At 40.8% G+C, this 23342-nt stretch overlaps 2 protein-coding genes across 4 annotated transcripts in view; both read left to right on the top strand.

The window, feature by feature from the left end:
• LOC100436447 (salivary acidic proline-rich phosphoprotein 1/2) overlaps positions 1–21309 on the top strand; it is a 110822-nt gene extending 89513 nt beyond the window's left edge. For 2 of the 3 annotated variants that reach the window (XM_063712033.1, XM_054526836.2), the window contains exons 3-6: positions 941–1062; positions 1996–2031; positions 2394–2812; positions 3886–4853. In XM_063712033.1, the coding sequence (XP_063568103.1) occupies positions 941–1062; positions 1996–2031; positions 2394–2794 (559 nt within the window). In that variant the 3' untranslated portion in view covers positions 2795–2812; positions 3886–4853. Of the gene's footprint in view, positions 1–940; positions 1063–1995; positions 2032–2393; positions 2813–3885; positions 4854–20174; positions 20211–21212 lie in introns of those variants that run through there. The other variant, XR_010135720.1, reaches the window with a different exon arrangement.
• Positions 7723–21535, top strand: PRR4 (proline rich 4). The gene is made up of 3 exons (XM_054526838.2): positions 7723–19206; positions 20175–20210; positions 21213–21535. Exons 1-3 carry the CDS (start codon positions 19143–19145, stop codon positions 21515–21517), a joined length of 405 nt encoding a protein of 134 aa, XP_054382813.1. The 5' UTR covers positions 7723–19142; the 3' UTR covers positions 21518–21535.
• The last annotated feature ends 1807 nt before the right edge of the window (positions 21536–23342 follow it).

Genomic DNA, 23342 nt, shown 5'->3' with positions numbered 1-23342 from the left:
AATCAAGGCAATTGAGGCTTGGACAGGCATTACAAATTATCTTAGTTGAATGTATAATTGTGGCCATTTAATTATCAGTGATGACAATTACAATATTTATTAGAAGAAATAGAGGATGAATTCTATAGAATATTCTGGAGAAAGTGGAGGTCTTAGCTATATGACATCGTGTGGCTCACTTAGGCAACCATATATTCAGTTTGTTCAGGTCTAGAAATTCCTTGGTGGTTTCTGTGTTCAGTTTTGCTTTAATAAACCCTAAAGATATTTTTAAAATACAAATATTTTAGCTTGCCTGTGTTGTACAGCACCAAGGCTTGCCTGAGTGTAGTGAGATTCACAGAGGTTTGGACAATTCTTGTAGCCTGAGCAGGCTGCGAGCACCTTTCTCTCATATATGTGTGCCTGGGAGTGTGCTGTCCTCACACATCTCACAGATAAGCAAGACCACCTCTGTTACATGAGAAATTTAGCTAAATGTGAAAATATCCACACACACACACATCATGAGAGATGGAAATAGGCTATCAAAAGAGTCAGAGATATTGACCATCTTCACTGTTAGCTGTAGGATCAGTGTCCACCCCCTCGACACACCCACACAAACTCACATACACAGAAATGAAAAGCACAGTGGAAAGCAGAATAGCAGTCTTACCAAACAGATTGAAAACCAAAAGATGTCTAAAGTTCAATCCTGACACTGTGCTGATTGCTTGGACACAGTTCCGTCAAAACATTTGTCCAAGTCATAGTTATGCCTTTTAGGAATTAGACACAAACAACATCCTACCCAACCCTTCCTGCTGGGCTAGAGTCCCAAAAGAAATGAGGGATACACTTGACCTGAAGTAAGCAAAGCAGAACCCAGTATCTGAGGCAAGGAGGCCCACCTGGTAGGGAGCTCAAATGCGCCATTGTCCTGCTTGTCTTTATAAAGGGAGCTGCCACGTTTCTCCCAGCACAAAGTTAGGAGTAACACCAGAGCCTCCTGCAAGATGCTTCTGATTCTGCTGTCAGTGGCCCTGCTGGCCTTCAGCTCAGCTCAGGACTTAAATGAAGGTAAGCCAAATTGGGGGTAGATATTGTGACTCTGATTGGGGTTTACAGGCAAATGCTATAGAGGAGGAAAGTGGAGGGAAGAGAGGAGGATGAGAAAACAGATGGGACTGCAGAGTTCTCATGCTGAGGATCAGAAGACCTATTGTACCTTCGTTCCTCATCAAGGCCTCATAGTTTATTTGTTGCACAAATAGAATCCGATAAAGAATTTATACTAGGGGTGTGAGAGAGTGAGATTTGCATTATACAGAGACATGGGACTGCTGGGAAGGACGTGGAGAATGAAAGACAGATTCAGGGAAGTGCAGCTGTGAAGATCCTGTACTGATCCCAGTAGACAGGGATGATGGTGGCCTTGCTGTACAGTGGATGAGCATCGATGAAGGAAATACACACATGTCAGAGCTACTGCCGAGGCAGAGAATTGGGTAAACACTTCTCTCTGTCTACATAGAGTTAAAGAATAACCAGAGTGAAACATTGTCATTTTTCTCTCTCCTGAATGTAGTATTTCAATGTGCTGGGAATGGCATGTGTAAGATTATATCCAAGTGGCTATGTCTGGTGGCTCCTGTTGAGAAAGCTTGCAAACATAAGCAACATATTTACAGATGAAAGAGGGCAGAAGAATCCCCAAATATGTCATTGAAATACTCAGAGCAGTTTAACTAAATAAGGACTAAGGTTTGGGGAATCATGAGAGGACAAACAGGGGCCCTACTATGTTGAGTTCCTGGTTGACACTCAGTGTAGTTAACAACCCTGCTTCCACCTTACATCTTCCTCCACTTCCAGTAGCATCAGACGGTGGCTGGTGGGGTCACCAAGGGGATGCACAGGGTGTGATCAGAGGGCCCTTTTCCTCTTAGAACACTATGAGCCCTGAAAGATTCATGAAGTAACTTTTCCCATCATCCTGTACTTCTTTTCTAGATGTCAGCCAGGAAGACGTTCCCTTCGTAATATCAGGTAAATCCCAATAAATTCTCAGTAAACTCTGTCTCCATTTTTTCCTGAAGAATTGATCAGTTCTCCAGTGTCTTCTTATCATCATTTTCTTGTCAGGAATTGGCTAATATCAGTGCCCCAGAGATATAAACAGTTTTCTCCCAACCTTGATTCTGGGGACCATGAGTAAAGAAATTCGATTTTTCATCACCTTATGTGGATGAAGAGGAGTTCTAATCAGGAAGCATTGGGAAGGGGGAAGGTTGGGAGTTGAGAGGCAGGTCAGGGAGAGAGGGGCCGGCTGTGTGGTGAAGACAGAGAGGTATGAAGACAGGAGGGTTTTCCAGCACTGAGCTCAGCTCTTCTTGTTTCAACTCACACAGATGGAGGAGACTCTGAGCAGTTCCTAGATGAGGAGAGTCAGGGACCACCTTTGGGAGGACAGCAATCTCAACCCTCTGCTGGTGATGGGAACCAGGATGATGGCCCTCAGCAGGGACCACCCCAACAAGGAGGCCAGCAGCAACAAGGTCCACCACGTCCTCAAGGAAAGCCACAAGGACCACCCCAAAAGGGAGGCCATCACCGTCCTCCTCAAGGAAGGCCACAAGGACCACCCCATCAGGGAGGCCATCCCCATCCTCCTCAAGGAAGGCTACAAGGACTACCCCATCAGGGAGGCCATCAGCAACGTCCTCCTCCACCTCCTCATGGAAGACCCCAGGGACCACCTCCCCAAGGGGGCCGCCCACAAGGACCTCCACAGGGGCAGTCCCCTCAGTAATCTAGGATTCAATGACAGGTACGATTCCAGTTTATTTTCCATCGAAGTCTCCAACTGCTGCAGTTCTCCAACTTCACTGTGCCAATGAATTCTCTGAAAACCTGTTAATATTGCCTTGTCCTGGAACACATTTCTAAAAATTGTTATTCAGATATTCTTGTATAGGGTATCAAGACCCTGTGTTTTACAGAAGCTCTTGAAGGCAATTCTGATTTTGAGAATCACTATCTTCAAATTATGTGTCTTAAATAGGGTTGACAATGAGGACATAGAACCATGTTCCCCCTTTGGCTCTCTGTTTTCTTTCCTCAAACTCAGACCCCCATTTAACGTTTTCACCTGAACATGCTTTGCACAGTCCTGCCTCACATCAGGCTTTCAGGTCCAGTATTCCTGCTAAGTGGTCCTTGAACTTTCAGTTGTTAAATGTAAGTACATTTAAAGTCATACATGCTTAAGCTAACAAAAACTAATCTCACTGAACCGAAATGTACAGAGCTAAATAGTAAGAGCCTAACTCATCTTTCCTCCCTTCTAACCTTCTCAAAACCTCCACCTTTTACTCTTTGGAATCTCCTTTTTGAAATATTTATTGCTACATAAATATATACAATGCTTTCATTACAACCACGTATACCATACTCTATATTCAGATTTGTGTCTTATTCATTGGAAAAATTTATTGTTTAGAAAACTTTCTCATGAGTTCATTTAGATCTCTTCAGTGTTTATTGGTTAGTTTGTTTTTACAATTGTATACTATTCTATTGTTTGGTTGTTCCGTAATCTATTTAACCAATCCCTGTCACTGGACATTGAGGCTGGATTCACATTCTCACTGTTATATGATATGTTGCAGTGCCCATTGTTTCTCTTTCTCATCTAAGCAACACTTTAAATCACATTACGTGCAATGGCTTAAAGAGTGAACAAAGAAAATATTACTAAGGAGAAGGGGGCTGTAGAACGGATAGAGGGTAAGAGTAGGGGCTTGCATCTCCATCACTGCAGTAACCCCCAGTGAGGGATTAGACATTTCCTGCCATGTCAGGTGTTGTCTATAATCTTCCTTGTTTGCTTGTCTTTTTCAGGAAGTGAATAAGAAGATAACAGTGTTTCAAATGCCATGAAACATGGCGTCATGCTCTAACTTCAGTATACCAATAAAACAATCAGCTTGCAATTTCTGATGGTGGTGTCTCTTTCTGAGTGTTTAGGACTCTAGAATCTGAGACCCATCCATGTTCACATTGTAAGAACATCCAGGACTCCTTCTCCTTGATGTTTCCAGCAAGTTTCTCTCCTCCTTATCCTTATTAAGTCATCCGCCTGGGGAAGGAGTTCCACTGTTTCTTTCCTTCTCTGTCTTCTATAGCTCGAATTTAAATTGTACAATTATTTTCAGGTCATTTCCTGATATTCTAGTCAGCTTATGAATGTAAGCAAAACAATACCAATGAAAGAAAATCCCAGAAGCTGAGAGAAATTTTAACAAGTTTGAAAGTAACCGATTTTGTTTTCTAGGGAAATGAGTATGGTTCTATGCCTGTATTCCCCAGAAGCCACTAGACCTATTTTCCCCTATTTTATCACTGATCAGTTCTGTCCCTGCCGATGAGTCTTACTATTCTTAAGAAAACCTAAATGGATTTCATCAGAGGCAGCATGACTTGAATGGGCAAAGAATTTGGAATCTCTCATATTGCAGTTTAAGAACTCTGTCTTGCTAACTCTGGACTCATAGGAAGCTACTTACGTCTCAGAGCCTAAGTTTCCTCTTCTAAATTTTTGAATAATCAAAATGGCTCCCCTAAAGGATGAAGACTAAGCAGATCACATACATGAAAAACTAGTGGATATAGTCATGTCTGCTTCACAATAATGATTTTAGGAAAGAACAGCAGACATGAAATTGTGAGGAATTAAATGCTCCCGAGTTAAAAATCTTAAGATTTCTTTGTCAAAAAATCTAAGTACAATAGTCTCTGATATTGTTTTTTTCTAGGCTTTCAAACAAAATAGGAACACATTGCATATTTGGATACTCCTTAGCATTTTCTTTCTTATCAGGCCCATAAAATTCTAATTAGGTTTTTTTTTTTAAAATAGTATCTGCTTATGGAAATTTAATTATGACAATTAGAAATGCAGGCTTTTGAAATCTAAGAGCTTATGAATGTGTTAGTTAATATAGTGAAATATTGCCTGCATAATGTTAATTTTTTATGTGGATCACCCAAATTAAAATATCTAGAATGAGAAAACAGAGAAGCAATCTAATTTATAACAGACAGAAAGTCTAGTTCTTAAGCAAAAATAAAAGATACATACATCTTATAATTTCATTTAAAAAAATAGAAAACAATACAAACTTCAGAAATGAGAGGGAGAAATTAATCATAAATGTGTAAAATTTTGAAAAAAATCAGATAACATGATGTAAAACTCTTCTGATATAAAAATTTCCATGAAATTAACATTACTTTAACATAAGTTATCAAATATGACTCAAGGAGTTTCAGAAAAATTGAATATAAAATAACCTAAGAGAAATGAATGATGTTGATAGGAGACTCTCTGCAAGCAACTTTCAGCGTCATTTCCAATGTCAATGAACACAGAAAATTCTTATGTTGAATTTATTAATCACTAGGAACAGATATTTCTAGTTTAAGTTTTTCTAAATTATAACAAAGGTTAAAAACATTCAGAATTCATTCTGTGAGGCTCATTAATGAAAATAGGTAGACCTGCAAAGGAAAAATACTCAGAAGTAAATAAAGAAGTCAATGCTGTGCGGAAAATAATCCACCATGTTGAAAGAGGACGGTGAGGATGGCTCAATATTAGAAAACTGCCACTGTCTCCACTGATAGCCTAAGTGCTTTCACTAAGAAGGTAAAAAACAATCAGAACAGAATGATCTCACCAAAACAGCCACCAAGTTGACCAACCCACATGCAGCTGGAGCTGAGTTCTCTCCTATTATCCTAGGTGAAGCCTCCTTGCCTCTATCTTTTCCCTTCCTACTTGATTTTATATCTTATTGCCTAATCAAGGATTTTGATTCTGCACATGATCTTTTTGTCTCTTGAATCTTACCTGTATGCTCCATGAGATTATTTCAATCAGCACAAATTTGCTGAAACATCTCTTATTTTTACTAAGGTCTCCCTAAAGCTCTTAATGCTTCCTTACTGTGACATTATTTGTCCGCCTTCCTTATTGCAAAGTTCTTGAAACATATGACTATAGTATTTGCTCCATTCACTCACCTCCAATTTCTCTTCCACATTCATTATACAGGCTTTCATACTTTGCACTACAATTTTGTGACGGTCATCTTTGACCTTTATTCTAGTCAGTTTAGGAATCCGTTTTCAGTCTTGCATCTCATTTGACCTCTGAGCAATGTAACACTATTGAACATATCCTTTTTGGGACAGTTTATCAACATCTCCAGGGATGTCTCACTGTCTCCTATGGTTTCGTCTACCTCTGCTGCCTCCCTCCTGCAGCTACAAGTTTATTGTCTCTCAAATCTGTTTCATCTTGGTAAATAGCATCTATATTCATCAATGTGATTTAGCCAACTGCAACTCATTCTTGACTCTTCCTCATACATCACATTACATCAGGTCAAATGGACTATGCTACTATTTTAAAGTTCAACCTTCAAGTATATTTCTATTGCAGCCATTTTTAAGCACCATCATCACTATCTGCCCATCTAAGCAAGTCTCATTTCTACCTTACTCCAAATTGCAAATCTATTTTTTCTCAACAGTTCCCCACTGTAACTATTTAATAATCGTATTACACATATATATTTTTTAGTGCATTTGCCCCTCTTTTACACCGTAAGAACAAAATCCTAATTTTGAGTGTGGTCAAGTTCCTTAGGGTAGAGCCCTACCAGTCTCTGAACTTATTGACTGCTCTATACCTAATTGATCCAGCTATGGCCACACTGGTCTTCTTTGTTGTCATCTCCTCCTCACTCCTCCCACCTCCTCCCTCCTTCTCCTCCCTTCTCCCTCCTCCTCCTCCTTCTTTTTCCTCTCCTCCTCCTCTTCGTCCTCCTCCTCCTTCTTCTTCTTTTTCTTCTCCCTTTTTCTTCTTCTTTCTTCCTTCTCCTCTTCCTTCTTTTTTATTTCTCCTTCTACTCCATCTCCTTCTTTTTCTTTTTTGAAAAAATTGCTTAAATTTGCCTTCAATTTTATTTATTTATTTTGAGATGGAGTCTCGTTCTGTCACCTAGGCTGGAGTGCAGTGGTAAGATATCGGCTCACTGCAACCTCCGCCTCCCAGGTTCAAGCGATTCTTCTGCCTCAGCCTCCTGAGTAGCTGGGATTACAAGCATGCACCACCATGCCTGGCTAATTTTTGTATTTTTAGTTAAGACGGGATTTCACCATGTTGGTCAGGCTGGTCTCGAACTCCTGACCTTGTGATCCACCTGCCTCGGCCTCCCAAAGTGCTGTGATTACAGGCATGAGCCACCACAAGCGGCTTACCTCAATTTATTTTTTAACTTTATTTTTATAAATATATGTGGTTCAAAGGTAATTTTGTTACATGTATAGATTGCATAATGGTTAAATCATGGCCTTAGGGGTTCCATAACAAGAATAACAAATATTGCATTTACTAATTAATGTCTAACTCTTAATTCCCTCCCACCCACTCACTCTTCCAAGGCTTCAGTGTCTGTAGTTCTACCCTCTATATCTATGTAAATACATTTTCGCCCCTACTTATTAGTGACAACGTGTTATACTTGACTTTCTGTATCTGGCCTTTTTCACATAGCATATTATCTGTCACATCCAGTTCCATTCGTATTGCTACAAAAGGAGCGATTTCTTTCTTTCCTTTTTTTTTTTTTTTTTTTTTTTGCAGAGTAGTATTGCATTGTGTATATATCACAATTTCTTTACCTACAAACCCATTGATGGGTTTCCATTGTTTCCATACTTGGGGTTTCCTAGGTATCCATTGATGGTTACTTAGGTTGATGCCATATCTTTGCTATTGTGTGTGGTGTTTCAGTAAACATAGAAGTGCAGATTTATTTTTCATATAATGATTTCATTTCCTCTGCATAGATACAGTAGTAAGATTGCTAGATTGAATAGTAATCCGAGTTTTAGTTCTTTGAGAAATCATACTGTTTTCCATAGAGTTTATGGAATTTACTTTTTTTTACTAATTTACTTTCCAATCAGGGTGTATAAGAGCACTCCTTTCTCCACATCCATCCCAACATCTGTTTTGTTTGTTTGTTTGTTTTAATCATAGCCATTCTGACTAGGGTAAGGTGATATCTCACTGTGGTTTTGAGTTTTATTTCTCTGATGATTAGTGATATAGAGTATTTTTCACATACTGTTGATTATTTGTATGTCTTATTTGAAAAGATGTCCATTTCTATCTCTTGTCCACTTTTTATTGGACTATTTTGTTGTTTTTGAGTTGTTTGTTTGTGTATTCTGGTTATTATTCTCTGTCAGTCCTATGCTCAGTAGGGTTATAATTGGGAGCTGTGTAGAAATTTCTACTAGTCCAAACTCAGAAGTGAGGCATAGGGGAGCATAACATGCCCGGCAGGGGCTCTCGAAGCTTGGCCTGATCAGTCCTGGGCTCCAACACAACGTCTAGTGTGCTTCTCTAGCAGACAGCCCTGTGCCCCCCTCCTCCCACCTCTCAGATTGCGGGGTCAGGATTGTTACAGGGAAACACAGACACCTTTAGTCTCTATGCCAGCTTATATGGGCAATCTCCAAGCAACAGGCTGAAGGACTTACATGGAAATGTGATCTAAACCTAGAGTCTAGCTTGCTTTATAATGTGTGATTATTAAGAGTTGGAGCATGTTAGCCACCAATTGTCTTCTTGCACTGAGCCCTGCAAATGTTAAATTTGGGCTTTTGGATAATCATTGGGCCATTTCGATATGGAGAATTATCCTTTAGTTCTGGGAAATGTATTGTTTCATTGATGTGTTTCTCAATATATTCTTATTTCTTGATCTGAAATTAATGATTGTTGATATTAAAGAGAACAGGTTATAGGAGGTGGAAATCAAGATTCTACTTGGTACATGGTATGTTTACATTCATTTTAAATGACAGGTGGATTGCTGAGGTCCTTGACCCATGTACAGAAGCCTAAGCGCCTGCTGCAGTCCTGCTCCTGGGTTTGACTCCATTCTAAGTCAGTGACAGTGTCTCCTTCAGCTCTTTAGTAATCTCTGTTTTGGTTGTCCGGTAGGTTGAGACCCAATATTTACTCTTGCCTGAAACACAAATCTCTCTCATTCATTTCTGACATTAGAGAAGGTCAGGAATAGGGTATGAGTTGAGTGATATGTGGAGGCATCACCTGTTCTCTTCCTGGACTCGGGAGACAAGGAGAAGCCTGCCTCCCACCAGGACTAGAGCTTCCTCAGCTACCCACTCAAAGAGGCACATCTGACTGACATTCACCTCTGCTCATTCTCTCTGACCTTCCTTACCTACCTGAAGGTCTACTGTAAGCTACCTAGGCAAAACTGCTCATGTCCAGTAACTCTTTTGAAGTAATGTTTGGTGAAACCAGAGACAATCATCCTATTAACATCAGGGCACCTGCTAGGCCCAAGCAGCTACTCTATGACTCCCTTAAAACATGTGACACTTAGTTGAAACTGTTTGACTTTCCACATAGCTGCAGAATATTTGACCACTGGTATTATATTCCTTCTCAACCCACATCACTATTTATGTCAGCAGAGAAACAGAAAGTTAATCTGCCTAGTCAACTAGAAAATTCAAAGTTACCTGTAGCAATTCTTATATTATTGAAAGGTCTTCCTGTAATGTAGTAGGTCTTTAAAAAGTTCATGAAAATGTATGTTATATTAAGAATACCATGCAACTTTTACTTTTGGTGAAAAACCTGGTTAGTAAGCGATTTTAATTATGTACCAAGAGTGGAGCCTAGGGCCCAGACAGAAGTGCAGATAAGGTCTGACTCTTGCCAGCATCTAACTCCACGTGTCCCAGGCCTTACCCATCTGCAAATCAGGCAGTATACAACCTTGGAACATTTAGCAAACCTAGTATCTAAGTTGTATGTATTAGACCACCTATTTGCATTTTACCAATAATCCTTATGACTAATTTCTTAAAGATTAAAGTCATGTGAACTAAAAAAAAAAAAAAAAAAAAAAAAATACCATAAAAGGATTCCACATTTTTGGCATCAAAATGAACCTAAACTGATATGCTGTAAGATGTCTGAATAGGAGCTATTTCAAGGAATAATGAAAAATAAGACAGGAGTTTCAAAACATCCCCTATAAGAGGAAAATACAGTTTTCTAAAATTAAAGTGAAAACAAACATAAAATTTATGGTTAAGCTTGCATGAAAGAAGGTAAAACCACTGATGCTTTCTGAAAAGTTCATGTGGATAATGGCTGAAGAAATCAGCAGTTCACAAATAGATATGTTATTTCAAGAAGGGATGAGATGGTGCTGAACCTCAAGCCTACAGTGACAGAGTATTCATATCAAATGTATCTTGTGGATACCATGATAGAAGAGGAATGAAGATTAAGAGTATGAACAATAGCCAACCCTTCAGGTTTTTTAATTGGTTCATCTTACATGATTCTAACTGAAAAATTAATGTTGAGCAAATTTTTCACTCTGTGGATACCAAAACTGTGGCAACCAGAGCAGCTACAGACAAGAGCAGAAGTTTCCCTGAAAATTTAAATAAGGGGATAAAGATCCTGAAGCATTTCTTCAAAGAATTGTGACAGCAGATGTAACATGGCTTTATCAGTACAATCATGAAACAAAGCACAATCAAAGCAATGGCTACCAAGAGGTGGAAGTGGTCCAGTCAAAGAAGAGTGGATGAGGAAAGTGCAAAGGTAATGGCAAGAGTTTACTGAGAAGCTGAAGGCATTTTGCTTGTTGACTTTCCGAAGGGCCAAAGAAGGACAATATATGCTTATTCTGAGAATATTTTGAGAAAGCGAGAATTTTAGTAGAGAAATGCCCAGGGGAGCTTCAGCAGAGTCCTTCACCACGACAGAGCTCCTGCTCATTTCTCTCATCAAACAGGGCAATTGGTGAGAGTTCTGATAGAAAACCATTAGGCATCCACATTACACCCTAATTTAGATCCTTTGGATGCTTTTTGTTTTGTAATCTCGTAACATCTGTAAAGGCTATTTATTATTCTTCAGCTAATAATGTAAAAAGGACACACCAATAGCTGGTATGTTGACCAAAATGTATGAAAATTTCCCTTATGCTGTTCATTAATGAGTAGGTTAGGGAAATGTTTGAAAACTGAGTATCTGATGGTAGCATTGAAACAAACTTACCAAATGACACTTTTATATTTGCTTTTTTCCATAGATAACAAGAGGTAGAAGAATTAAAGATACTCCATCAATGTGTGCACTGCTTGAATTTGAAATTAAATGTGTCTTGTTTACTTGCATGAAGACACTTTATATGTATCTCCCTTATCACTTCTATTCCTCTACTCTGATCTCAGTTCCTTTAAGGATTTGAGCTGGGCCTGAGATATCCCTTACTCAAATGAGACAAAAGCCTTACAGATCCATCTCAAAATTTTGTAAAACATCAAGGAGGGTAGGGATTAAAATTGCGTATATGTGTTCAAATCACTATTCTACTTGGCTCTGTGGGAAATGGGGAAGGAGTGCAATGAAGGAAGTGAAGGATATAGGATGCAGCCACTTGTGATACTGAGGCAAGAAAGGAAGAGACTCCAATTCTGTAGACTCCCTAGACACTGGGAGGTGCACTTTAAAAAGGTAAACCCTGGAGCAAGAAGTCAAGTGAAAAAGAAAGCCTTTTTGGTGGCCCTAGTCTTTTTTGTTTTTTGGGTGGTTTTCATTGTTCTTGTTTTTTCAGACTTTGACTTGCTCTCTCTCTTAGGCTGGAGTGCAGTGGTGTAATCACGGCTCACCGTAGCCTTGATATCCCAGGCTCAATCTATACTCCCAGCTCACCCTCCCAAATAGCTGGGTCTACAGACGCAAACCACTGAGCCAGGATCATTTTGCAATTTTTTTGTAAAGACTGGATCTTACTATGTTGCCCAAGCCTATCTCAAATTCCTTGTGTCAAGGAATCCTCCCACTTCTGCCTTTGAAAGTAGTGGGATTACAGGCATGAGCCATTGTGCCAGGCCTGTAGTCATCGATTTTACCTCAGCCATATTATCTACTTTCTGTAAATCCCCAATCAGAAGACAGCAGGCCTACCTGGATACTGTAACAGACTCTAATTAAGCAGGTGTTAAATTAAATTGTGTTGTTTCTGTAGGGAAAAAAGGAAAAAGAAGTCCTCAAATTCAATTGAGATTTGAGCAAATGATGCACAAAAGAAAATTAAAAAAGACTTTGTGAATAGGAATTTTTTGGGACCCCTTCAGTGCACACTATGTATGCTATGATGTTAAATATACTTATAGTTTTATCTCATAAGAGCCATAAAGGATCATCCAGGCAGAAGCTCCAAGTAGAAAAATGTTAGTGGGACAAAATGGACCAAGTGGGGGCGAGATGCAAAGCACTTTTAAACAACCAGATCTCATGAGAACTTACTCACCATCATAAGAACAGCAGTGAGAGAATGGTGCTACACCAGTTATGAAGAATCTGCCCTCATGATCCAATCACCTCCCACCAGGCCAGTCTTCCCCAACCTTGGGGATTACAATTCAACATGAGATTTGGGTGGGGACACAGATCCAAACCATGTCATTCAGCCCATTGCTACTCCCACATCTCATGTCCTTCTCACATTTCAAAATACAATCATGCCTTCTCAGGAGTCCCCCAAAGTCTTAAATCATTTCATCATTAGCTCAAAAGTCAAAAGTCCAAAGGCTGATCTCAGAAAAGGCTAGTCTCTTTCGCCTATAAGCCTGTAAAATCAAAAAACAGTTACTTCCAAGGTACAAGAAGGGTACAAGCATTGGGTAAACACACCTGTTCCAAAAAAGAGAAAGCTGTAAAAAGAAAGGGGCTACAGGCCCCATGCAAATCTGAAACGAGCAGGGAAGTCATTAAATCTTAAAGCTGCAAAATAACCTCATTTGACTCACTCTATGTTTCACATCCAGGCTTACTGATGGAAGGAATTGGTTCCCAAGGCCTTTGGCAGTTCCACCCCTGTAGCTTTGCAGGGTTCATTTCCCACAGCTTCTCTCAAGGGCTGACATTGAGTGCCTGCAGCTTTTCCAGGTGCATGGTGCAAGCTGTCAGAGGATCTATCATTCTGGGGTCTGCAGGATGACAGCTCTCTTCTCACAGCTCCACTAGGCAGTGCCCCAGTAGGGACTCTGTGTAGGGGTTCCAACTCCACATTTTCCCTTTGCACTGCCCTAGTAGAGGTTCTCTGTGAGGGCACTGCCTCTGCAGCAGGCTTCTGCCTGGACATTTAGGCTTTTCTATAGATCCTCTGAAATCAAAAGAGAGGCTCCCAAACCTCAACTCTTGCACTCTGCACACTCACAGACTTAACACCACATGGAAGCTGCCAAGGCTTATGCCTGGCATCCTCTGAAGCAGTAGCCCAAGTTGCACCTGGACCCCTTTGAGCCACAGCTGGAGCTGGAGCAGCTGGGATGCAGGAAACAGTGTTTGGAGGCTGTGCAGGTCAGTGGGGCCCTGGGCCTGGCCCGGGAAACCATTCTTCCCTCCTAGGCCTCCAGCCCTGTGATGCGGGTATGGCCACAAAAGTCTCTGAAATGCCTTCAATGTCTTTCCGCCATTGTCTTGGCTATTAACATTTGGTTATTCTTTACTCATGCAAATTTGTGCAGCTGGTGTAAATTCTTCTCTAGAAAATGGGAATTTTTTTTCTACCACATGGCCAGGCTGCAAGTTTTCCAAACTTTTACACTCTGCTTCCCTTTTAAATACAAATTCTAGTTTTACCTCATTTCTTTGATTAGGCATATGAGCTTGGTTTGTTAGAAGCAGCCAGGTCATGTCTTGAACACTTTGCTGCTTAGAAATCTCTTCCACCAGATACCCTAAATCATCACTCACAAGTTCAAAGTTCCACAAGTCCCTAAAGGAGGGGAACAATGCACCCAGGCTCTGTGCTAAAGCATAACAAAAGTGACTGCTCCAGTTGTTCCCAATAAGTTCCTTATTTTTATCTGAGACCTCCTCAGCCCAGACTTCATTTTCCATATCAGTATTAGCATTTTGGTCACAATTTACAAGTTTTTAGGAAGTTCCAAATTTTCCCTTATCTTCCTGTCTTCTGAGCCCTCCAAACTCTTCTAACCTCTGCTCATTACTCGGCTCCAAAATCGCTTCCACACTTTTAGGTATCTTTATAGCAACGCCCTACTCTTCAGTACCAATTTTCTGTATCGGTTCATTCTCACATTGCTATAAAGAAATACCTGAGAGTGGGTAATTTATGAAGAAAAGAGGTTTAATTGGCTCACAGTTTCATAGGTTGTACAGGAAGCATAATGACATCTGCTTCTGGGGAGGCCTCAGGGAGCTTTTACTCATGGCAAATGGCAAAGCAGGAACAGGCATCTTACATAGCAGGAGAAGGACTGCCACACCCCTGGGTAGTGTGCCTGGGCACTGGGATGATGGAACCAAGCTTGGAAGGCCTGTAGCAGGAGCAATAGCAGGAGCAATACCTGAAGAAAGCCTGTCCTCAAGGCACATGAAAATTTGCTGCAACTGTGCTGCTAGGGCAGGGTGTGGTTATTGTCAGTGGCAGCAGCCACTAGCAAGCAGCTCTCTGGCAATGTGGCGCACACTTTGGCTTCTGGCAGCAGCATAAGCCAGTCCTCAGTGCAAGTTCACAGTGGCTCTGCTGCTGGTAGAAGTCAGGTTGCTGCCAGTGACACACGATCTGGCCCCCAGCTGCATCAGCAGCCTCAGCAGCAGGTGGGGAGAGCCTGTCTTCAGGTTGCATGCAAGTGCTCAGCAGCTCTGCTGCTGTATTGTGGGGGGTGACATTGCTGTCTGTGTCAGCAGTCACAGGGAGGTAGCTCTTTGGTTCCGGAAAGTATGTGCTTTGGCTCCCTATCTCTGGTTCATGGCCTTTCTGGTGTCTGAAGTGCAGAACACTGTATATGCTAGAATGCTGGGGATCCTGCCACTTTGCTGGGTACAACTGGCATTGCACTGCTGCAGCCCCCGGTGGTGACAGCAGCAGCTGTGCCACCAGCAGCAGTGGGAAGAGCCTTTTCTCAAGGTGTGTGCACTTACATGCACTGTGGTCTTGCTGCTGGGTGGGCGGGTTGCTGTCAGTGCTCACAGGTGTAGCAGGGCATCCATCTCTGCAGAGTCCCATCTGAGGGGGCAGGGTCAGTGCAGGACCAATTATTAGGCCATGCACAAACTCACAGAGTTGTTTTGGCCCAAGCAGGCTGTAGTCCTGGGGGTGGGCCCACCAAAGGACCAGTTTTCAAGTTGGGCACCAGCATGCACAGGCTCAGCACACTAGCTGGTTGTGAGGTGTATGTACATGTGGGTGTCATGGCTAGTAGGCAGTTGGATGGCTTCCATGCTGTTCACTTCTTCCCTGGATTGGTGGTGCACCACATGGGTTCGGATGCCGGGGTCTTGATTAGTTTATGTGGCTATGCTCTGGGAAGCTAGGGTCATGGTGCTGCAGATACCTGTATGAATGTGTTGGAATGATGGTGGGGCCTCAAGTCATAGACAGCTGGGTGCTACTGATGCTCAAAGCAAGACATACTCTCTATGTAGGTTCAGTTTGGAGATGGCACTGAGCCATAGCACCTTACATTGCAGGGGCAGAGGGTGCTCAAGTTGAGCTCTTACTATATAAGGTGATGCAGTTTGGAAATCCCAACTGCTCTCTAGACTGGTTTTGGTGCCAGTGATAACAGTGGGGCAAAGATTGTTGACATTTTTTTATGGCAATGAGGACCGCTGGGGAACTACAGCTTACTTTTTCCTGTAGAATGGAGTTACTGATGACCCCGAGCCAACCTTGACTGAAGAGAGAGTATGTCAGAGGCAGGATGCTATACTGAGTTTCTGTACTTCACAGAGGTTTTTCTGTTCCCCTGGTGGTCTCCAGCATACTTTTTAAATCACACTAGCTGACATAAAATGGTTTGTTTTCTTGATTTCTTTTTGTGGGGAAATGAATGCCAGGGAACTCTAGTCAGCCATCTTGCTGATGTTCTAAATTCTGTTTTTAAAAGATCACTCTGGCTGTTGTAAGGAGAACTGCATGGGATGTGGTGAGGGGCAAGAATGTCACCAAGATCAGCTGGAGACTGCTGAAAGTCCTCCAGGAGGGAGAATCATGGCTTGACCCAAGGCCTTCTGGTAGAGATTATGCAACTGATCATATATGGGATATCTTTTGAAGGTAGAGCCAATTGCATTTGCCAAGGGCAGTACACGGAGGGGACTAAACAATCAAGAGTGACACTTATGTTTTTGAATGGTTGAGTGACACAAATGTCATGAACTGAGAAAAGATTGTGAGGTGTTATCAGCTAAATTGTGTTCCCTCCAAACTCTCATGTTGAATCCCTTACCCCTGATACTGCTGAATGTGACTTTATTTGCAGCATGGCCTTTAAAGAGGTGATTAGGTTAAAATGAGGCTGATAGGGTTGGTGCTAATCCAATCTGACACCTGTCCTCATAAGAAAAGAACATTAGCACAGACCACAGAGGGATACCAGGGAAGCACGTCTGCAAATAAAACCCCATGTGAAGATACAGCAAGAACTGGCCATCTAGAAGTGAAGGAGACAGGGCCTCAGAAGACACCAAACCTGTTGACACCTTAATCTTGTACTTCAAGCTCCAGAACTATGAGAAAGTAAATTTCTGTTGTTTAAGCCACTTGTGGGGCATGTTTTTAGGGTAGCCGTAACAAATTAGTATGAAGGGGAGCAGGTTTTAGGAAGTAGAAATCAAGAATTATGTTAGGGATATGTTAAGTTTTCATCTGTTGTAAAAGGCAAGTGGATTGCTGAGAGCGTCCACTCACCTACAAGTGCCTAAGCTCCTGCTGCAGTCCTGCTTCTTGATTTGACCCCATCCTCACTCACTGACAGTGTCTGTTTCAGCTCCTCCATCACCTCTGTTGTGGTTGTGTGTGGTGAGATCATAGCTGATATTTATTATTTCCTGATACATTCACCTCTTTCTCTCATTGCTTACATTGGAGAATGTCAGGGTAAGGGTCTGAGCTGAGTGATATTTGCAGGCATCACCTGTTGTCTTCCTGCTCACCAGCCAAGGAGAAGCCTGCCTTCCACCAGGACTGCAGTTTCCTCAGCCACCCACAGTGAATCATGTCTGCATGGCACACCCTTCTGCTCCTTCTCTCTGACCTTCCTTTCTTACCTGATGGTCTACCATGAGCCACCTAGGCAGGACTGCTTATCTCCAGTTTCCATGTTAAACAGTGTCTGGTGAAATCAGAGGCAACAATCCTAGTAACACAACTGGATCTGTAGGCCCAAACAACTACTCTCTCTCACCCATAAAACCCATAAAGCACAGCTAGAACTCTTCTGCTTCCCACATAGAGAAGAATTGCTAACTCATAATATATTTTACCTTCAAAATATGTCCATAATTATGCCAGAGAAAATATTTATTTTTTTGGTCACCTTGCCAGAGTAAAGTTATCCATAACAAACACCATTGATAAGAAAATCTTCCTGTAATATTACCTCCAACCCTTCAGAAGAGCCAGACCAGACCTTCATCTGCACAGCACAGGATCCACTTATCCACAATGGTCAAGAGGCCTGTCTTTAAGATTTCCAGTCACATTCCCCCGACCCTGTCATACTTCCAACCAAGCCATCCTCAACTTATCACCAGCCCTGTACAAAAATGTAACAATAATACGAGACCTATACAAGGCCTGTAATGAAAAGGGGCAGCTGGTGATACTGATTGATCTAGGGGTTCCATGAAAATATAAGCAGAAAACTACTAGATAGAACAGAAAAATCAGCAGGTGAAGATTGAGCTACCAACTCAGGACCCTACCAAACTTTTTAGAAACACAAAACCTTGGTGCCAAATATTAAAAACAAAGATGAAGAAAGCAAGCGAAGAGAAGTACAGAACCTTGTTTAGAAAATTAAATAAAGATTTCTCCCAGAACACATGAAGAAAGCAGTCAGATATAAAACATAGACATAGAGAGGATTGATTCACAATATAACATATCAACAAGTAAGGTTCAGCACAAGAGTGAAGAAGAATGAGTGTAAGAATATTGCAGAGAAAATAATCTTTGGTGAAGGCAATCTGAGAAGCAAATAGCATGGAAAGCAATTAAAAAATAGAAAATCAATGTAATACTTGAGGCTTTCAACAGGCTATCATACTATCTAATTAGATTGTATTATTGTGTCCACTCAATAACCAGTGTGATTAAAATATTTGGTACAAGAAGTAAGACCTAAACTGAATCTTACAGAACATTCTAGAAAAGAGAAAGACCATGGAAGAAGTCTTAGGGACATAAAATAGCATGGCTTGTTCAAGGAACTGTGTATTCACACTGTTTTGATGCAGAAATCTAATGGTGCTTTCTGTGGCCAATTTTGCTTTACTAAACTCCAGGATATTAATAAAGATAGAATGTTTTAATACCTGTGTTCTACAACAATAAAGTATCTCTGGTTAGTGCTAGATTAGGAGAATCTTAATCTCTTTGGGCCAGAGTAGCCTGAGGGTAAACCTTCTGTCATCCACGTGTGCCCAAGTGTGGGTTGTCCTCACACAACTCAACATTAAACAGAAATGATCTCTATATTATTATGAAATTAAGCTACATATCATCCATATAGGTACATATGCTATAAAAATGGAATTTATGCTACACTAATAGCTAGAGATATTAATCATTTTCACTTCTGGCTCTAAGATCACTGCTGACAAACATATACAAATGTAAGCACGTGTGCACACAGACAACCAATGAAGGGGAAAGGCTAACTGTCTAACCCAATTGAAAATCAAATGATGACCAAACTTCAATTGTAGTATTTGTGCTGATTGCTTGGATAGTGTTTCTTCAGAAACTATGCTCAAGTCACAGGTTGTACCTAACCACATCCTACCACCACATCCTGCTGGGCTAAAATCCCAAAAAGTAATAAGAGATGCATTCAACTTTATGAGAGGAAAGCAAAACCTAATCTTTCAGGTCCACCCAGTATGGAGCTCAAAGGTGTCATTGTTCTGCTCATGTTTATAAAGGGAGCTGCCATGTTTCTCTCAACACAGAGTTGGGAGCAACTCCAGAGCCTCCTTCAAGATGCTGCTGGTCCTGCTCTCAGTGGTCCTTCTGGCTCTGAGCTCAGCTCAGAGCACAGATAATGGTAAAAAAATAATTTTTTAAAAAAAGGAGATGGGGAGTGGGATGAAGGTCCGTGACTCTTCTAGGGCCTTAGGGGTTCACCCTACACCACTGCAGAGGAAGAGCAGGAGGGAAGGAAGGAGGTTGAGAAGAAGGGTAGGGCTTTGGAGCTCTCGTTCCAAGGATGACATCTGTTGTGCCCTCATTCCATGCCAAGACCTTATACTTTATTTGATATACACATGGAACCCAATAGAGAATTTCAATTAGAGGAATGACAAAGTAAGATTTGTATTTTTAGAAAGACCTGGCTGTGCTGTGAAGGATGCAGTGGAGAATGCAAGACTGATCCAGGGAAGTCCAGCTATGAAGATGCTACAGTAATCTCAGTGGACAGCAATGATGGTGTCCTTGCTGTACAGGGGATGCAGAATCAATGAAAGAGATTAACAAACATCAGAGTACTGTCAGACATAGAGGACTGGATAATACATTTGTGTCTTTCTACATAGTGGTATAGAAATATCAGGTCCCCAAATTCCCATTTTTCTTTCAATCACATTTAAAATTTCAATATGTTGCAGGCAGTATGTGTAAGATTGCATCCAAATATTTACTCCTGGTTACTCCTCTTGGGCAAGCTTGTGAATATGATCAAAATATCTAAAGAAGGAAGAAGGTAAAGATCTAAAATATGACATGAAAATACCCAGAGCAGTGTGCCTAAATTAGCATTAGGGTTTGAGGGATCCTAAGGATGACAAAAAGGGACTCTTCTATGTTGAATTCGTGGTTGATGCTCAGCGGTAGTAACAATCCTGCCTCCCCTAACATCTTCCTCCCCTTCCAGCAGCTTCACAGAAGATGGTTGATGAGGTAACTTAGGGGATGCACAGGGTGTGGCCAGAAGACCCCTTTCCCTATAGACCACTGTGAGCCCTGAAAGATTTATGAGGTAATGTTCACTTCATCCTGTGCTTCTTTTCCTAGATGTGATCTATGAAGACTTTACTTCCACCACACCAGGTAAATCCCAATGATCCTCAATCCATTTCTTTTTTTTTTTCCACTAGAATTTTTTTTTAGTTTTTTCAGTGTCTTCTTCTCATCATTTTTCGGGAGGAGGTGGTAAGAGGGGTCAGGCATTGATTAATATTAGTGCCCCTAAATATATAGGCAATTCTTACCCATCTTTGATTCTGGGGACCATGAGCCAGGCCACCAACTTGAATACAGAGATGCCTGGCTTTGAGGACAATAGGAGTGGGCAGGCTTTTTTCCCAGGCTGGAATGACTGCTGAGAGATGATGAACAAATGAGAAGTGTTCTCATTCTGACTCCTCCATCCTTAACTGCTTCTTTCTTCCCCCAGTGTTCCCCTGCACAGTTGTGTGGCTTCAGGGAGAAACGCAAAACAAAACAAAAAAATCAGTGCATGAATGTCTTTTCTCTGTGTTGACGCACTCAGCTGTGTCACTACAGATGATAAATACTTGCCACAGCTGTTTAGTGATCATGTGCAGGCTTTCAGATTGTCTTTCTCTTCTGTCTCTTAGTATTTCTCTACTTGGTTCCAGGAGCCTGGGAAATCAGCTCTAGTTTCCACATAGGGCTTAGGTGCCCAGAGATGGAGTCACAGTTTGTAAGTTGTTGCAGCAACCAAAAATAAAAAATAAAAAATAACCAGTAACATAACCGAAAGCTATAATGCTTTTGCTTTTTTTTTTCCTGTCCTTGGAGACATCCTCTGGCAACTCTAAGATATGCAAGAACCCCTCTTTTCAAATTTAAGGAAATATACTTGTCACAAGAGCAAATAAATGAGACTTTCTATATCACTCTTACATGGATTAAGTTGAGAGCTGCATAAAAAGGAAAAAAAAAAAAACAGTGGGCACAAAGGAAGTTGACAGTCAAGCAGCAGGTTTGGGGAGAACAGGGCTGTGTGGTAAGGTGAGAGAAGTATAAAGAGAGGAGAGTTTTTCTTCACTGAGCTCATGCATTCTTGTCCATTAATTACTCAAACAGATGCAGAGGACTCAAGTCAGAGGCCAGATCAGGGACTCCAGAGACCTCCTCCTGAAGGACTCCTACCTAGAACCCCTGGTGATAGTGGTAACCAAGATGATGGTCCTCAGCAGAGACCACCACAACCAGGAGGCCATCACCGCCATCCTCCCCCACCTCCTTTTCAAAATCAACAAAGACCACCCCGACAAGGAGGCCGTCACCTCTCTCTACCCCAATTTCCTCCTGTCAGCGTGGAGGAAGTATCATCATTCTTCCAGAGGGACAGACCACAAAGACATCCCCAGGACCAGCCACTCTGGTAATCTAGAATTCAGTGACAGGTATGATTCCAGTTCATTCTCCATTAAATGCCCAAACTGCTACCATTCTCAAACTTTATCAGGTTCACAAATCAATTGGAAACATGTTGAAATTACATAATCCTGGACCCCATTTCTAAAGATTTGTATTCAGATATTCTTGGATAAGGTTGCAAGTCCTTGTATTTTTAACAAGCGGTTCGAAGAATTCCTATCTTATGAAATACTGACCTCCCCAACTTTTTTCTTAAGATGACTTGTCTCATTAAAATGAGTTGGTAATGAGGAAATGGGGTGTGTTCTCCCTTTGGTGCTCTGCCTCCTGTCTTTGAGTCTGCCTTCTCAAACCCAAGGACTCTCCATCTCAGGTTTCTCTCAGGTTTCCACCAGAGGACTCTTTGCTCAGTCCTGCCTCACACCAGCCTCTCAGGTCCAGTGTCCCTGCTAGATGATACTTGAACTTGATGCTCCTATATCTTATTTAATTTTTAAAATACTTATTTTGAAATTAGTACATGCTCAAGGAAAAAAAAATCTAACCGAACAGAATGGTATGAAGCTAAATCTTAAAGTGATGCCTTATCCTACTTACCCACACCCCTCACCAAAAGTCACCACCATTAATTTTTTGAACATCCTCCTGGAAATATTTATATGTATATAAGCGTACGTCATTATTTTTCCCACAAATGTTATATTATTTTATATGCAGATCTGTATTTGCTTATTTCAAATAATATATGTCTTAGATAACTTTATCATTTCACAGAGACCTATAGATCTTCTTGGTGATTTATTTGTACATTTTTGTTTTGTTGTTACAATTGTATACTATTCTCTTGTGTGACTGTACCATGATTTCTTCAATCAACCACTGTTAATTTATATGTAGGCTTGTATTAGGTTTTCACTACTATAGGTTCAAGTTGCAGTCATTTTCATAAATATGACCTGAATGTTTTGAACAGTAACCAAAACATAAACACCATAAAAATAATCTGTTTTCTTAATCTTGAAAGCAATAATTTGCTTTAGTAATATCATCAAGGAATTAGATAAGTTTTGCCATGTTGTATCTTGTGTATAAATTTCCTTGTTTGTTTGTTTGTTTCAGAAAATAAATAAGAAGATAACTTCCTTCAGAAAGCCATGACATTGAAATAATATGGTCATAACTCTTTCTTCAGTACACCAATAAAATATTAATAGCATGCAATTTCTGATTGTTGATTCTCTTTGTGTGTGTTTCTGAGTCTAGAATTTGAGGGCCATTAATACGATCTAAGAATATCTGGGACTCCTGCTCATTGATGCTTCCAGCAGGCTTCCCTCCTCCTTTATCTTAATAAAGCCAGCTGCCAAGGGGAAAGGGTTCCATTGTTCCTCTTCTGTCTTAGATTGCATAGCACAAATGCAAATTCTTAAAATTATTTTTACATCTTTCATTGATATTCTTGTAACTTTAGGAAAACAAGGAATATATAACAAACGAAAGGGAGTTGCAGGTGCTGGGGAATTCTTAAAATTTCCAAAACTATTAATCCTGGTTTCCAGGGGCATAAATGTAGTCTAGATCTCTTCTCCATAAAACTCACTATTCTCTTTTCTCCTCTTTTTTCATTGCTCAGTTCTCTTCCTCCCTAAGTCCTTCACCATTCTTTATAAAAACTTGAGTGGATTTCATAAAGGGTGCAGCATAATGTATTTTAAAGGGCAAGAAATTTAAGTAAAACTCTGTTCTGATTGTGAAAATTCCAGCAATATCAGTATTATTGTCAGATAACAGACTGCCAAATTTAACTCAAGATGCTGAGGGAAAGTTGAATAG

Source organism: Pongo abelii, chromosome 10 (genome assembly GCF_028885655.2).
Source record: "Pongo abelii isolate AG06213 chromosome 10, NHGRI_mPonAbe1-v2.0_pri, whole genome shotgun sequence".
NCBI classification, from domain to species: Eukaryota; Metazoa; Chordata; class Mammalia; order Primates; family Hominidae; genus Pongo; species Pongo abelii.
The sequence above is the reverse complement of the archived record's forward strand: the minus strand, read 5'-3'. Positions and strand labels throughout refer to the sequence as shown.